General features: G+C 43.7%; 1 protein-coding gene across 1 annotated transcript in view; it reads right to left on the bottom strand.

Annotated features, from left to right (window-relative positions):
* Nucleotides 1–16563, bottom strand: part of VWC2L (von Willebrand factor C domain containing 2 like) — a 159132-nt gene that overhangs the window by 101603 nt on the left and 40966 nt on the right. The window contains exon 2 of the mRNA XM_081312816.1: nt 6538–6667. Coding sequence (XP_081168942.1) covers nt 6538–6667 — 130 coding nt within the window. The remainder of the gene's footprint in view (nt 1–6537; nt 6668–16563) is intronic.

Below are 16563 nucleotides of genomic sequence, written 5' to 3'. Positions count from 1 at the left end.
TGAGCAATTTGCCTTTAGGGTCAGTACATAATGTTGCCCTGACATGCTTGAAAGTAAACAGTTACAGATTGAATGGAGATTTAGGAAAGAAATGAAATGAAATGAAACTTGGAATATGCTAGCTTTTGTGTTTGTTTTGTATAAAAAAAATTAAAATAGCCACCTTTCTTAAGATAATATCTGGTTTGACTGGGCAATGGGGCCTCTTCACATGATAGCTGAATTGATCATGTGGCAAAAATAAAGGGTGCATGCTGTTAGGAAAAGGTGCCTCTCTTAAGAATCTTCAAAGCAAGATGGTAGGTTCCACAATAACCTGACATTTGTATAGCTTTCTGTGCTTGGCAATTTATAACTAAGGAAGTCATAAAATCAACCCTGCTGTACTCAAAATAAATTATTGGCCAGTTAATTGGCTACAATATTTTTGCAAGCAGATTTACCAAACTGCATAGTACAGCAAATGACTGAAAGAGTCTTAGTTGTAAATAACTATGTTAAATTAAAAAAATATCATAACTTTGAGACATTATACTGTGATAGTAATAACATCTATATACTTTAAATAAGATGTTATTAATTAATTAATATATTTTTATACTTTCTAAAATAGAAATGAAAATGACAGAACATCCAGATATGATGTTAGCCTTGAAATCAATGTATTTTTGATAGCTTTCTACCTTGAAGGAAGAGTAGTATGCCTCCTCCTGAACAAGCCATGTCTTATCTGGTCATGCTTGATTTCTTCTAGCTGGTATCCAACTCTCCTTTTGTGAAAGGCATGAAAAGTAGTTCTCACATGGTCCAAAGAAGCAACCTAATAACACATGATATCTTTACTGTCTACTCCAAATATTATGTCTTTGATGTTTACCTAGATTGGGTGCAGAAAGGACATTACTGTAGAAATTTGAACATTGATCAATAGAATTTGCATTTACTATCCATGAGTTGCTGAGATTGTTTTGTGATGCTTTCTTAGTTTTTCATTAGCAAATTGCTTATCATGGGTTTCTGGATTCCTGTGTGTTTCTATACTCATTTCAGCCTGCAGGAGGAAGATGATGGATGGTTTGGGAGAAGGTGGTGGGATTGCACTAGGGTCCCAGAGCCTTTAAAACAATTAAAATAAAAAATTCAGGAAAGTTTCTTATGCAAGTGAGCAGATAAATCTTAAATAGCATTTTAGTTCATCTGGGACAGATCTTCAAGGATATCTATATCCTGTCAGTATGATGACTGCATTACTCATGAATCATGTAACACATGCTCCAGTCCATTCTCCTCACTGTTATCTCCTAAAAAGTCAGATTTGTTTCCTGATAGTTTTTGTAATGAATCTTTTGGGAAATTATACCATCTGTGCACTGCTGAATATGTTATCTTCCAATTTTGTTGTAAATGTTTGTTAGTTTACTCAGGGATGCTATTCAGAAAAATCCCAGGCTCCCTTTATAAATTTAAATCAGATGGGAAAGTGAGGTTCCTTTCCTTTCCTTTCCTTTCCTTTTTTGAATTAGGAAAAATTGACTAGGACTAAATCATATTCTTCAACTTGAAAATTCACTAAAGAATTGGCAAAATACTAAGAGCATAATAGAAAAACCATGAATATCCTGATCTCTATGGACCAAAAGCTGGTGAGGAGTCTGTGAGATGCACCTCCTTTGAGCACGTGCAGGCAGAATCCAGGGGAGGTATGAAAACTTTTTAGTTACATTTTAACAATAAATACATTTCCCCCCTAAAGTTTCATTGTATTGCTTTCATTGTTCATTTATGTATATTTTGATGCTGGATTTTTAAGGAAGGTTTCTGTACCTGTTTCTGTATATTACACTAAAGAGAGTTGTGATGGCAAAATATTTAGGAATTCCTGTTATAAACTTGGAGAATAGAAAATAAATGTTTCTTTTCATTTAAAAACAAGATTACATTAAATATTCTGGAACAAAGGAGCAGCTGTTCAAACTCAGGTACTTTAGCAAACAGAACAGTGAATTAAATGCAAATACAACTGCAATTCTAACTTGCAATTTGAACTTTTCTGGCCACCAAAGACAAAAGGGCTGTCTACAAAAGCTGACTTCAGAATACAGAATAACAGAGTTGAGGAATCCTCTAGTCCAGGGGTCCCCAAGACCCCTGGCTACGGCCCACTACTGGGCCTTGGGAGTGGCAGGCGAATCCATACGTTCATCCCCACTTGCCCGAACAGCAGTCAAATGCATGCATGCGTGCTCCATTCCATTGGTTTATTGTTCTTGATGTCAGGAAATTTCTCCTTAGTTCAATAGTTTCAGTGTGTATTTATCATGGTCATGTTCTAAACACAGTGGATTTTGTACTAGCCTTTGGTATAATGCTGAACCATATGTCAATACAAGAAAGAGGATCCAGTCTAGATCCTGCCCTCTATTCTTAAGATTTTTTATTTATTAGAAAATTTAGTTTAGAGTTGCAAATAAGACCCTACTTGCCTGTTTTCTTGTACATGTATTATGACATAATGTTTGAAACTCTAGATTAAGACATAGCAAACTCCATTTTAATATTGGAAAGGACTAGAGCATTGCAAGCTTGCAGAGTAATGACTAAGTTCCAGGAACTATGATGCTTTTTAATATATTGTTTTAAAGATTTCTTTAATCAGATTGCAAATAAAATGATAAATTCTCTCTGAATAAGGGTATTAATCTGGATTGCTGATTACTCACAGCAACTAAATCTCAAGGGTAAGACATTGATTCAGAAACAGAACTTGTTAAAGACTGCATGATAAAATGGGCTCAGAATATTCAAGAAGTTATTACAATGGACACTTGGGAAAAGATCTGGGTGAGGAACGTAAAATTTACACAAGCCCAAAATTTAAGGGAGAACTTTTATAAAATGTTTTATAGGTGGCATTTAGATCCTAAAAAGCTTGCAAGTATGTATCCGAACTATCAACCTAAATGTTGGAGATGTGGTGGCGAAGATGCAACGTATTTTCATATATGGTGGACCTGCAAAAAGGTTAAGGCCTTTTGGATAAAAATTTGGTGGAATATGCAGAAGATCTTCAAGCAAAGGATAAAGTTTTGTCCGCAATTGTTTTTATTGGGCATAATTACAGATGCTACTGTTGTGGACATTAAATTGATGTTGAATTTAATTACAGCAGCAAGACTTTTAATAGGTCAATATTGGAAGAAGGAGGAACTGCCGACTATAGAAGAATGGACTCTAAAGGTTTCTGACCTGGCGGAAATGGCAAAGATTTCGGCTTATTTGAAAGATCATTCGCAAGAACGTTATATTATGGAGTGGAAAAAGTGGATTGATTATATCCAGAACAAATATGGGACTAAAAAGTTTCACTTAGCATTTGAATAAGGTTTTTTTTCCCTCTTTTTTCCCCCTTTTTATGTAATATTAGTATTGTTTGTAGTTACTTCATATGAGCTAGAGTGCGATAGACTTAATAGTTTATTGTTATTAGCATATGGATGTTTATGATTGTTCTTTGTTTTTTTTTAATTGAAAAGTTTTAAAATACATTTTATCTTTGACAATCCCCCCCTCCCCCCACCCCTACCTGTCCCTCCCTACCCCTCCCCCCCTTCCCCCTCCCCCCCCCGACTTCCCAGAGCTAAGTACAAGGTATAAAAACAAAGAACAATCATAAACATCCGTATGCTAACACCAATAAACTATTAATTCTATCGCACTCTAGCTCATATGAAATGACTACAAGCAATACTAATATTACATATAAAAAGAAAAGAAAATAGAAAGGAAGACTTATTCAAATGCTAAATGAAACTTTTTAGTCCCATATTTGTTCTGGATATATTCAATCCATTTTTTCCACTCCATAATATAACGTTCTTGCGAATGATCTTTCAAATAAGCCGAGATCTTTGCCATTTCCGCCAGGTCAGAAACCTTTAAAGTCCATTCTTCTATAGTCGGCAGTTCCTCCTTCTTCCAATATTGACCTATTAAAAGTCTTGCTGCTGTAATTAAATTCAACATCAACTTAGTGTCCACAACAGTAGCATCTGTAATTATACCCAACAAAAACAATTGCGGACAAAACTTTATCCTTTGCTTGAAGATCTTCTGCATATTCCACCAAATTTTTATCCAAAAAGCCTTAACCTTTTTGCAGGTCCACCATATATGAAAATACGTTGCATCTTCGCCACCACATCTCCAACATTTAGGTTGATTGTTCTTTGTTTTTATACCTTGTACTTAGCTCTGGGAAGTCGGGGGGGAGGGGGGAATGGGGGGGAGGGATAGGGAGGGTTAGGTAGGGGTGGGTGGAGGGAGGGGGGATTGTTAAAGATAAAATGTATTTTAAAACTTTTCAATAAAAAAAATCTCAAGGGTAAGGACCTACTGAAAATGAATTTTCCTAAACTTGTAACCCCATCAGAGAAAGCTATCCACAGTCTCATGCGTTTGGTGGATGCTCTTTTGTTTTCTTCTGCTACATTAATCCAGAATACAGCAACATGTGATGTTGGAACTTGTATCCTTTTAAGGATTTTTTTGCCAGAATAATATTTAATTCTTATGTTGCCAGCCATGTCTAAGAAAAGCTCACCCTGGAGGGGAATGGTTTTTTTTCTCATTGAGTCAATAAACTTTCTCATGGAGACAAAGTCAAAGTAGCATCATGAAAACTTTTTATTTCAACTTTTAGTTCAAAGGACCCTTTGCAGAGCACTGGGTTGTATGAAATAAACCTTCCAAACAATTCACTAGACTTGCAATGTTTCTTATCAGTGGGAATTCTCAGGGGCTGCTTCCCAGGTTTGTAAGCTTCAAATCCCAGAATTCCACTGCCAATATGGTCATTGATGAGAATTCTGAGAGTTGAAGTCCACAAACCTGGGAAGTTACTAAGGTTGGGAAGCACTGCACTAAAGAAAGTGAGATCCCTAGAAAATAGACTGAGAGAAGTGGAAGTAAGGACTATCTAATTTTCTCTTTGGAATCTGATAGAATTAAGGGTTAGATGGTCTTTGTCCAGATTATTTCACTCTATGGGAGCTATTTTCTGTGTAATTGTGATTCCAAGTGAAAATGTTTTATTCATGTAATATCCATTATAAATATTACTTCATATAATAATGGATTCACATAGGCAGAGGATATAATATCATAATATAAACACACTGGAGAAAAAAGAGGCAGTTTTCCTATAGAGACCTCCAAGTACTTTATTTACATTTTAATTTGTATTAATGTAAGCCAGTTGTTTCCCTCTTAAAAGTCACACTTGTGTGATTTCATTTATACAACCCATCTATGAGGGAGATGGGTGGTTTCAAAATTTGATAAAATAATGTTTCTGACATTATATACAGTCTATAATTTTAAGAGAAATATTTAAGGTAAAGTACTTATGGAAGCGGAATATTGTCTTTGACTGATTCTATTTTTTTTTTTTTTTTGCAAAGTCTTTGGGTCATGGAGATTGTTTGGAATAGAAAAAAAATATCAATAAACTAGAGATGCATTCAAACAGCAGTTCCAATTTAAAAATCTTTAATTAATACATCATCATCATTTAAATCCCTATAATTGAAGAGCATACAAGTATGTGTTTAAAATATCTTTAGGGTCAGGATTTTTAGTAACCTGACTATTCAACTGGAGTTGTAATAGCTAGGAAAGCCCCAAATCCCTGAAGTTCTGTAGAGCAACAGACTGCTTCCTGTGTCAGGGCAGCTTTGCTCTAAGCTTATGTGATATGACATTTAACAAAGCCAAAATGTGATATAATTCTTATAATGAAGTCCTATTTAGGGTATAGCTTCAAGCTGCAATAGTGATCGCATCACTGGTTTTCATAAGCAGCCCTATGGAATACGGTTTGGCTTTGTTTCCCCTTCTGCTAATATACAGACTTTTATCCTGCTGTGATGGTAAGGTAATTAAAGGATTAAGAACACTTGGGAAAGCAATTTTCGCAATATGTTTGATAGATGTCAAGGAGGAGTAAAAGGAAGGAGTTGTGCTCCTTCAGGTTTCTGGGAATATTATTGATTATAGCTGAGGTCAACTGGTGTCACTGCAATATTTGGAATATATATTATTGGAATGACATGAAATATTATTTTTTGATTAATCCAGTTATTATATAAACCTGTGAGTGCTTACCACCCATTTAGTCTTTTCAGATTATAATTCTGCTAACTGAAAATAGTTATTTAGCTATGGAAAATAATAATTTAAAAATCATATTCTCATAGTGTTTAGGCTGTCTCAGCTAAAGTTTAAGAAACTGCATGTCTGTGTCATGAATTGTGATTTGTTTCTATTACAGTTACTAGTCCAGTTTTCCAATCCCAAAATCCATAAAATTTATAGGTACCAGACCTTGGTGCATATTCCAATAAAGAAGTTTGCCCATCATTCACATATTCTTTGTGAGTTTACAGACAATAGTCTTTCCTAATGAAGCTATGTTTCTAAGTGTTGTCAAAACCTTAAAAAAATGAATGACATATTTCTTTGTATGTATTGAAAGCTTACCATTTTTGCAGACTGGACAACACTGTTCTGGCTCATAGACTGGGTTGACACATTCAGGGACGGCACAATCTGCTACAACACAGTGAACTTCATTGCTGGGCTCACAACGGCACCATTCACATGGCGAGGGCTGGGAACAAAGCTCAAATTAGCCCATTTCAACCCTTCTGGTAGTTCAGTAAATAAAGATATTCTAATCTTGAGTTATACATTTCATTTTACTTATTCATCACACATATTTGGATAATACAGTGTATGTATACTGTATAATGTTATAACATGGCCTTCCGTTTATACATAATTGTTTGGGGATTTAACACTTATTAAAGATTCTCATAAGGTTCCATAGCACATTCTTTGTTCCTGCTGCTTTTTGTGGTCATGGACTAGTTAAAGGCCTAACAGCTCACATTCTGTGGGACCAAACTTGCTTTTATTGTGTGTGTTTTAACATCTGAGAGCTACATTACTCTCCTACCAGCATTCCCCTGCAACTGGCAGGAATGTCCTGCTGCCCCCAGCTAGAGGTGACATTGAGTTTCAAAACTAATACTCCCAGATAGATCTATGAATTTATCAAATCCTTCTATGTTTGTGGCCATCAGCACATCTTTCAGGAATTAATTTCACTGGCTAATTGTGTACTGTATGAAGAAGTACTTTGGTCTGCACGAAATATTTGAAGGAAAAGTTTTGGACCTAGCATTCTGAGAGAGGAATACACTTTCTTCACACCATACCCTTTGATCATGTCCCTACAGTTAGTCTAAGATGATATACTGATTCCACTGGATCTACTTCAAGGAGCTCTGTAATTCTGTAAATAACTCCCCAACTCTGATCATTCCAAGGGCACAATGAACTGCAGACTCGAAGCTCTCATCCTACAACACAGAAAGGCATATACCGTAATCTTTTATTTTTCATTGGAACTATGCTTTTATAAGTGCAGAGAGAATGCTGCTTTCACCAAAATCAGTGCAAAGGCTTTCAAAGAACAGGTTTTAAAAAATGGAAATTTCAAACTTTTCAGTAAAAAAGAACAAAGGTTTTAAGCTGTGTATTGTTTATTATTTATTAATTAAAAATTTTCAAGGAAGTAGCATAAAACATTTCTTAGAAACTTGTGTTGCAGTTATCCAAATATATATTTTTTAAAAACTTAGGTTTTTAAAGTCCCCATAACTTTGATGACTTCCAGAACACAATTCTAATTACTTTCTTTCTTTTGAAAAGTAGGTTTAATTTAGCATTCATGAATCTGAATGCTGTAAAGGGGGTATCCTTTAGAGCAGGCATATCAAACTGCTGGCCTGTAGGATGGATGCATCACGCCGAAACTGCACCCACCCCATTGCCGGCAATGGGGAAAAAGTCATGATACATCGCGTAATGTCATGTGATGTCACGAGTTTGACATGCCTGCTTTAGAGAATCCCAATGTGTTTGATTTCTTTTGTTATGATTGTGAAATCAATCAGTTTAACATTGCAGGAATATAAGATCATAAGGGGATAAATTCTTTATAAATTCATTGCTCTATCATATAGGAAAAAAAGGGAAAAAATGAACTATAATGGAAAGAAGTACCGTATATACTTGAGTATAAGCCGAATTTTTCAGCCCACTTTTTGGGCTGAAAAAATCCACTTCCACCCGAAAATCAGCTGATCGGGCGTTTCAAGACGCGGCGTTTCAAAACGGCCACAATCTCCCGGCAAGACCTCCTCTGCAGTTCCTCCAGCCATTACAAAGCAACTCTGGTCAAATTCAGGCCGTTTCGGTCTAATTCAGGCAGATGCAAACAGATTCAAGCCGCGGCTCTTCCACCCGAAAATCAGCTGATCGGGCGTTTCAAGACGCGGCGTTTCAAAACGGCTACAATCTCCCGGCCAGACCTCCAGCTGCCTCACCTGACAATCGGGGAGGGGAGGGGAGGGGGGGAGGAAGGAGGAAGAAACCAGCGCACCCTTCGCCCTTTTATTGTCGCAATCGAAGAGGCAGGAGAATGCGGGGTGGGGAGGGGAGAGAGAGAGAGAGAGTAGAAATCCCTATTTTCGGAGCCGAGAAGAGAAGCGCGGCTACAGCAGTCGCTAGAGTTCCCCCCAAGGGGGCGGAGAAAGAACTCTCGGAGCGTTTCTTTCGTAAATACATGCGCAGGCACACACTCGCCCAGCCGCGCGCTTTGCCCAGCTTCTCGCGGGGAGTTTGCAAGCCCTTCGTTTCTCTTCAGGGCCGTCAGAAGGGCGAGCAAGTCTCTGCCCTGCCCTGCCCTGCCGTGGGGGTGGGGAGCCAAGCGCGCTTGACGTTCCTGGAAACGAGAAGGGCCTGCGGAGACTGACACCAACCTGAGTGCCCAAGCGGGTCTTCTCAGCGTCAGGCAAAGTAGCTCACATGCAAAACAAGCTCGGCAGAGGAGCCGGAGCAGCTCCGCTGCTGGGGGCGTGTCTCGGCCGGGCCTTGCAGGATCTGGGCCGGGCGCCTCTGCTCGCCGCTCCGGCTCCTCTGCTGGGCTTGTTTCGCGTGCGAGCTACTTTGCCGGCCGCTGCTGAGGGAAGATCTCTGGAGAGGAGCATAAGGTGAGCTGCTGCATTTCCCAGCCTCGGCTTATACTCGAGTCACCAACTTTTCCCACTTTTGGGGGGTAAAATTAGGGGTCTCGGCTTATATTCGAGTCGGCTTATACTCAAGTATATACGGTATAAAAAACGAAAGCAAAAACCATAGCATTATATGTAAAAAAATAAACATCAGATTAAACCATGGTCTGATGGAAAATATTAGATTTTTCTCCATGTGGGTGTGATACAAGCTACACTAGGTAAAGGAAACACATTTCATTATTCCACATTTTAAAAACGTGACATTAAAGAAAGCTATACTCACTGAAGTGTAAATCTATATTTCTTCATATGTTGTTAAGTCTAAATTTTGAAGGGATAATGGTATTTCTGCTCATGAATATTAACAAAGAAGTAAAAAGGAAAGAAGAAATAAAGACAATGGGTTGACAGCAAAGGAATAAGAATGTCTTGTCTTCCTTATGTTAGAATTCAAATTCTATTCTCTTTCCTTTTTTGGGAAATGACAGCTTACACTGTATCTTTTGTTTGTACATTTGTACAGGCTTCTGCTAACATGGATTTGGAATCACTTTGCAGTATATGTTTGTTTGTACAGGTTTTAGAGTCAACCACAAGGCAGTTAATACCAGTTATTTTTGCAATGGATTGTTATAGCTATTGGAAGAAAACATTGTTACACAATCCTTTTGGGGGGGAAATGATGACTGCTGCATCCAAAGCTCAGGGATATGAGCTTCAAATGTTTTTCTTTTCCCTCACAGGTAAATCCCACTTTGTTTTATGGAAACTTGATGACACCTGTCTGCAAGATACACCATTGTATGTAATGTAATGTAATGTAATGTAATGTAATGTAATGTAATGTAATGTAATGTAATGTAATGTAATGTAATGTAATGTCTTCCTTAAAAAAATAGAGGAAATGTCAAAATCCATTTATATTTCATTTCTAACTATCTCCTCTGATCTAAAACCAAATCCCACCTTTCCCTGGATTCTGCCATACTCCCAAGGAGATATGCATGCGGGTTTTATTGCTTTCACTTCCTCTATTAACTACGATGTAACCTTTTGTTTGTTCACCTTCATGTCCCCTATCCATTATAATGTAACAAATTGCCCCGTATATTATGCATCTCTCTGAACTTCTTCTTCCTTGCTGGGCAGCTAGGAAAAGTGTGTGTGTGGGGGGAACAGATACAAACCTCCAGGATCTGGTTTATTTCTCCATCCTCAAAAGGAAGTGTGAAGAGCTGTGGAATGATCGTGCTGCAAATGGAACCAGATTGATGTTATCTTCCCTTTCCCATGATGGCCTTACCACCTGGGGATTGGCCAGTCTGAACCGCCTGGATGAACTGTGGGGTGGGGTTTGCTTAGGGACACTTTAAAATATCAATCTGTAAGGGAATCCCTCAGATCCTGTCTATTATGCCTGCTATCTCCTATTCTTAATAAAAGTTCCTGCTTAGAAGAAACTGTTCCCAAGAGTTCTGCTTTCTTAAGATGTGTGCTTGAAATAGGTCCTAACACTAGACAAGATCTGCATTAATAGTCAAACTTACCGGGGGACTTTGCAAGAAATACAATGTCAGACGATGAGGCAGGGAAGGAAGAAAACCCCATGGAAAAGGAGCCTTCCCCCCAACCGAGATCCCGCCAGCTGTCGGGATCTGAAACGTTATACTCCTCAGGAGAAGAAGTGGTAGAGATGCATGACCACAAACCTTGGTGGTCGATGGGTGTTGGAAAAAAAAGTGAGTGGGCAAAGTTAACAAGCCACCAACCTGGAGGGGGATTGTGCAAACCTAATACCCCAAAGGCCCCCATCAACCCTAGAAGTGGAGAAAGCATCAATGAGAGAAGAGAAGGGTTACCAGAAATACCGGAAGAATATCGGGACCTTGCTGAAATCTTCAGCAAGGAATGGGCGGATGAGCTCCCCCCTCACCTACCCACGGACTGTGCTATAGAAATCAAACCTGGGGCAAAACTCCCGAAGCCCAGACTGTACTCCATGACCCCTAAAGAGAAGGAGGAGATGGAAAGATTCATAAATAAAAACCTAGAAACGGGATTTATTGAACCTGCCAAAGCCAAAGTGGCACTTTGCGTTTCTACATGAATTACCGCACCCTGAATTCAACCAGTGAAAGTAACCTATATCCCCTACCCCTCATGAAGGACATGCTATCCCACCTATCGAAAGGAAGGATTTTTTTTACCAAACAAGCATACTACCGTGTTAGGATCAAGGAAGGGGATGAATGGAAGACCACATTTAATTGTCCAATGGGATGCTACCAATTCAAAGTTTTGTCATTTGGACTACAAGGGGCCCCTGCTGTATTTATGCAATTAATCAATGAAGTACTAAGGGAGCACGTATTTAAGGGGGTCCTGGTTTATTTAGATGATATCCTTATCTTCACTGAGTCCAAAGAGGAGCATGTCAACCTAGTCAAAGTGCTCTTTAAAAAATTGTGGGCTGCCCACCTATATGCCAAGTTATCGAAATGTGATTTCCACCAGGAAATAATAGACTACCTGGAGTATCGCACATCCCACAGGGCACAGAAATGGACCCCGAGAAAGTCAGGGCAGTACTAGAATGGGCACCACCTTGCACAAGGAAGCAGTTGCAAAGTTTCCTGGGTTTTGCAAACCTTTACCGTGAATTCATCCCCTCATTTGCCCAAATAGCCCTGCCCCTCATGAACTTACTAAAAATGAAGGGTGAATCCTCAGTGAAACCTAGCCAGCCACTAAAATGGACAATGGATTGCCAAGCGGCATTTGAGAGGTTAAAAAGACTTTTTCCTGCCAAACCAGTACTGAGGCACCCAGACATGGATAAACCTTTCATAATACAGGCAGATGCAAGCGATGTGGCAGTGGGGGCTACTATTACAAGAAAATGATGAAGGGGCATTGCATACAGTCCAAGAAACTCACCAAAATGGATCAGTGCTGGGCCGTTTGGGAAAAAGAGGCATACAAGGTGTGCTGGTCATTACTTATATGGCACCATTTCTTTGAAGGAAATAAAATCCCTTTTCAGGTATGGACAGACCACAAAAACCTTGAAGCCTTAAAAACACCCAGGAAGCTCACTCCCAAGCAAGCCCGCTGGTCCCAACATTTTCACCAATTCCGTTTTACGCTCAAGCACTTGCCAGGGGGGAAGAATTTTAGGCAGATGCACTGTCTCGCATGCCCAAATATAACAGCATGTGAGCCATCGATTCTAAACATACTCAACACGCATGCCCAAGATGGCGGACGTGCTCGGCTGAGCTCCGCGAGCTCCGCGAGCTCCGCGAGCTCCAGCAGATAGGCGTCCCTGGGGAGCCCCTCACAAGCCCCGGGGCTTGTTGAGACGGGGATTGAGGTCGTGGTGAGTGGCAGAGAGGCAGAGAGGCAACGTGACAGAGAGGCAGAGAGGCAACGTGGAAGCTGACGAAGCCGGCAGTGGTCTACCGGGACTTTTGTTTTCGAGCTACCGGCTGCCGGCTACCAGCTGTTCGCCCTGCTGCCCTCCGGCTGCTTCTTCTCGCCGTTTTACTTTTCCGGATCGTCTGGGGCTACTCGTATCTGGCGTGGCGTTCCCTGCTGTTTTCGGGCCGTCCGGGCCACTTTGGTGTTCTCGGGCTGGCTCGGGTTGACGAGGAGGACGCCCGTCGGCGAGGAGTATGCCCATGAGGCCGTCCGGGTGGCGGCAATGATGGCGGCGACGGCGTGGGCGTTGGCCTCGGCGCGGGTTGTAGCCCGCGCGATGATCTTTTGGGCCGCGCTTGGCGGTGGTGGCGACGGTGGCGGCGGCCCGAGTCTGGCGGCGACGGTGACGGAGGCATGCTCTGGACGCTTTGGGAATTCACCAGCTTGCTTTTGGGCCGTTTCTACCTATACCGGCGTTTCTGGGACTGTTGCCCCGTCTGCGGGGGCCGGCTGCTGGCTTTGGTACCTTTTTTGGGCTTTTGACCCCTTTTGCCGGCGGCGGGACTCCCATGTTGCCTCAGGCCGCCCTGGCCCGCTTCGGTGGTGGTGTCGCCCTTGGGCCGTCTTGGCGGCGGAGAGGGCGACTATTATTCATTTTGGCGGCGATGGTTGGTCCTTATCCTTGCTTCAGGCTGCCTTCTATGGCAACGGCGTCTTCGGACCGCTTTGGTGGCGAAGAAGATGACTGGGGATCATCTTACCGGAGCAAGGACGACATGGGGCTCCTGCATTGCCTTTGGACTGCTTCTGCAGTGACGCCGGCGATTTAGACTATCTCTTTTATTCTAGCCTGCCTATCCTTTTTGCCTTGGACATATTTTTTATCATCTGCCTGCCTACCCTCCCCCCTCTCCCCTTGGATTTTCGACATACCTGGGTATCGGCCACGGTGGGAGAGTGGCTGGACTTTTCCATTTGCAACCTCATAGAGGTGGGAGCTCTATGGGGTTTGCCTACCCAGAGGATACCTGGTCCACCCCCAGGAACGGAGTCTCAACCCGTCGTGAGAGGGCGGGGAGCGGCCTGTCTCTGGGGGCACCCAACTGAGTGGCAGTGAAGTTGGGTGGGGACTCAGACATCTGTCTTCATGTTCGATCCTCCCATGGACAATTAAAGGGATGCCTATCCTGGACTTCCTGGACTTTTTAGACTCATGCGGCAATATACCAGCACGGACTTATACGCCCTCAGGGGTGCCCCCCTCTCCTGGGTGCGACCCGCCTCCTTAAACATTTTTTACCTCGATGACGGGCCCGAGTTTCGGGTCCCTGAGAGATGGCTGGGCAGGGGCAGCGGCTGTCAACGCAAATCTAATAGAAGGCCTCTGATTATTTTTTTATCAAAATTTTTTATAGGGTTAGGGAGAGGGGTGGGAGATAGGGGTTGTCTGGCTGTGGGGGGTGGCCAATCAACCATGGCTCAGGCCAGACTCGGGTCTGACCGCACGGGGGGAGAACGGGGTGTCGTTGTCTCTGGGGCTCATGAGCGGGTCGTGGGATTACCAATTCCCACGACGGGGAATGGCAGCAGGCGGATAGACAGGGGGCCGTATCGCTATCAGGAGGGCCGTCTCCACTACTTGCAAGCGGTGAGGCGCTCCGACCCTCTGCTTCTTCCTCGAGGTCCCGGGAGCGAGGATGTGCAGCCTCCTGAGCTCCGGCTGGTGTACCTGAATGCCAGGTCCGTGGTTAACAAAGCTCCCCTCGTCAGGGATTTAGTTGAGGGTGAGCATGCGGACCTGGCTTGCATCACGGAGACTTGGTTGGGCCCAGAGGGTGGGGTCCCTTTGGTTGACCTCTGCCCACCAGGCTTCCGGGTGCTACACCGGCCACGAGCTCATGGTAGGGGTGGGGGAGTGGCGGTTACTATTAGGGAGACCTTATGTCCGCGGGAGGCTACCGTTTCTCAGATAGTCGGGTGTGAGTCTCTCTTTGTGAGATTTGGTTCTGGGGCGCAGTTGGGCTTGCTGCTGGTGTACATTTCGCCTAGTCGCACAGCGGCAGCCCTGCCCGAGCTGCTCGATATCCTCTCGGGGTTGGTGGTTGAGTTTCCCAAACTTATAGTTTTGGGAGACTTCAATCTACCATCCCTGGGAGGTTCATCTGAGCTAGCTCGGGAGTTCATGGCTTCCATGACGGCCATGGACCTGACGCAAGTAATTTCTGAACCAACTCATGAGGGAGGCCACACCCTTGACCTGATTTTTTTATCTAGACGGTGGTTGGATGATCTTGGTGGGGGCTCTCCATTTATTATGCCCCTGTCATGGACCGATCATCATCTCCTGCGGCTGGTCTTCCATTTTGCCACCCCCCGCCGTGGGGGTACGGAGCCAATTAGATGGTACCGCCCCAGACGCTTAATGGATCCTGATAGATTCCAAGAGGCGCTGGGGTCCCCACCTGCCTCCATTGCTCACAGCTCGGCGGATGCCTTAGTGGAAGCCTGGGAAAGGGCAGCCACTGAGGCACTTGACCGGGTTGTACCCTTGCGGCCCCTGACCCGGCGCAGATCCCAGCGAGCTCCATGGTTCTCCGCGGAGCTCCGGGAGATGAAGCGCCGGAAACGGGGCCTAGAGAGCTGTTGGAGGTCTAGCCGATCCGAACCCGACCGGTTGCGGTTAAGAACCTATATTAGGTCTTATCTCGCAGCGATGAGGGTGGCGAGGTGTAATTACTTCTCCACCCTCATCGCGTCCGCAGATAATCGCCCGGCCGCCCTGTTTAGGGTGACTCGCTCACTTCTTAATTAGGAGGTGAGGGAGGATCCCTTGCAGGGTCGTGCCGAGGAATTTAGTCAACATCTGTCGGATAAAATCGCTCGGATTCGGACCGGTTTGGACTCCAACTGGGCAGAGTCTGGCGATCAGGACACGGGCGGTCTTGTCAATGTTACCTGGGAAGAGTTTGATTCTGTGACCCCTGATGAAGTGGACAGGATTATGGGGAGGCTGAGCTCCTCCACATGTTTGTTGGACCCGTGCCCTTCCTGGCTGGTTTATGCAGCTAGGGAGAGGACACGAGGCTGGCTCCAGGCGGTTATATCTGCTTCCTTGAGTGAGGGTTATTTCCCCACCGTCTTGAAGGAGGCGGTGGTGAGACCGCTCCTCAAGAAGCCTGCCCTGGACCCAGCTGTATTGAACAACTTTCGTCCAGTCTCCAACCTTCGCTTTCTTGCGAAGGTTGTCGAGAGTGTGGTGGCGCATCAGCTCCCTTTGGTCCTGGATGAAGCGGATTATTTGGACCCCTACCAATCGGGTTTCAGGCCCGGGTACAGCACGGAGACGGCATTGGTCGCTCTGGTGAATGATCTCTGGAGGGCTCGGGATAGGGGATATTCCTCTGTCCTAGTCCTATTAGACCTCTCGGCGGCTTTCGATACCATCGACCATGGTATCTTGCTGCGGCGTCTCAGGGGATTGGGAGTGGGAGGCACAGTTCTTCAGTGGTTCTCCTCCTATCTCCTGGGACGCTCGCAGTCGGTGTTGGCAGGGGGGCAGAGATCGGCCCCTGGGTCTCTCGTTTGTGGAGTTCCTCAGGGGTCGGTTCTCTCGCCTCTCCTGTTGAACATCTACATGAAACCGCTGGGTGAGATCATTCGTGGTTTTGGAGTTGGGTATCATCAATATGCTGATGATACCCAACTTTTCCTTTCGACCCCAAACCACCCCAGTGATGCCCTCGCTGTGATGTCCCGTTGCCTGGAGGCGGTTCGGGTCTGGATGGGGAGGAACAGACTTCAACTCAACCCTGACAAGACTGAGTGGCTGTACATCCCGGCATCCCGGGACATTCAAAATGTTCCATCTCTTTCTATGGGGGGTGAGCTCTTACCCCCCGTGGATAGGGCTCGCAACTTGGGAGTCCTCCTAGATTCACGGCTTACCCTGGAAGATCATATAGTGGCCGTGACTAGGGGGGCTTTCGCCCAGGTTCGCCTGGTG

The sequence above is a fragment of the Vipera berus genome (genome assembly GCF_964194415.1).
Source record: "Vipera berus genome assembly, chromosome: 1".
In the NCBI taxonomy this organism is placed as follows: domain Eukaryota; kingdom Metazoa; phylum Chordata; class Lepidosauria; order Squamata; family Viperidae; genus Vipera; species Vipera berus.
Note: the sequence above shows the minus strand (reverse complement) of the source record. Positions and strands in the feature narration are given on the sequence as shown.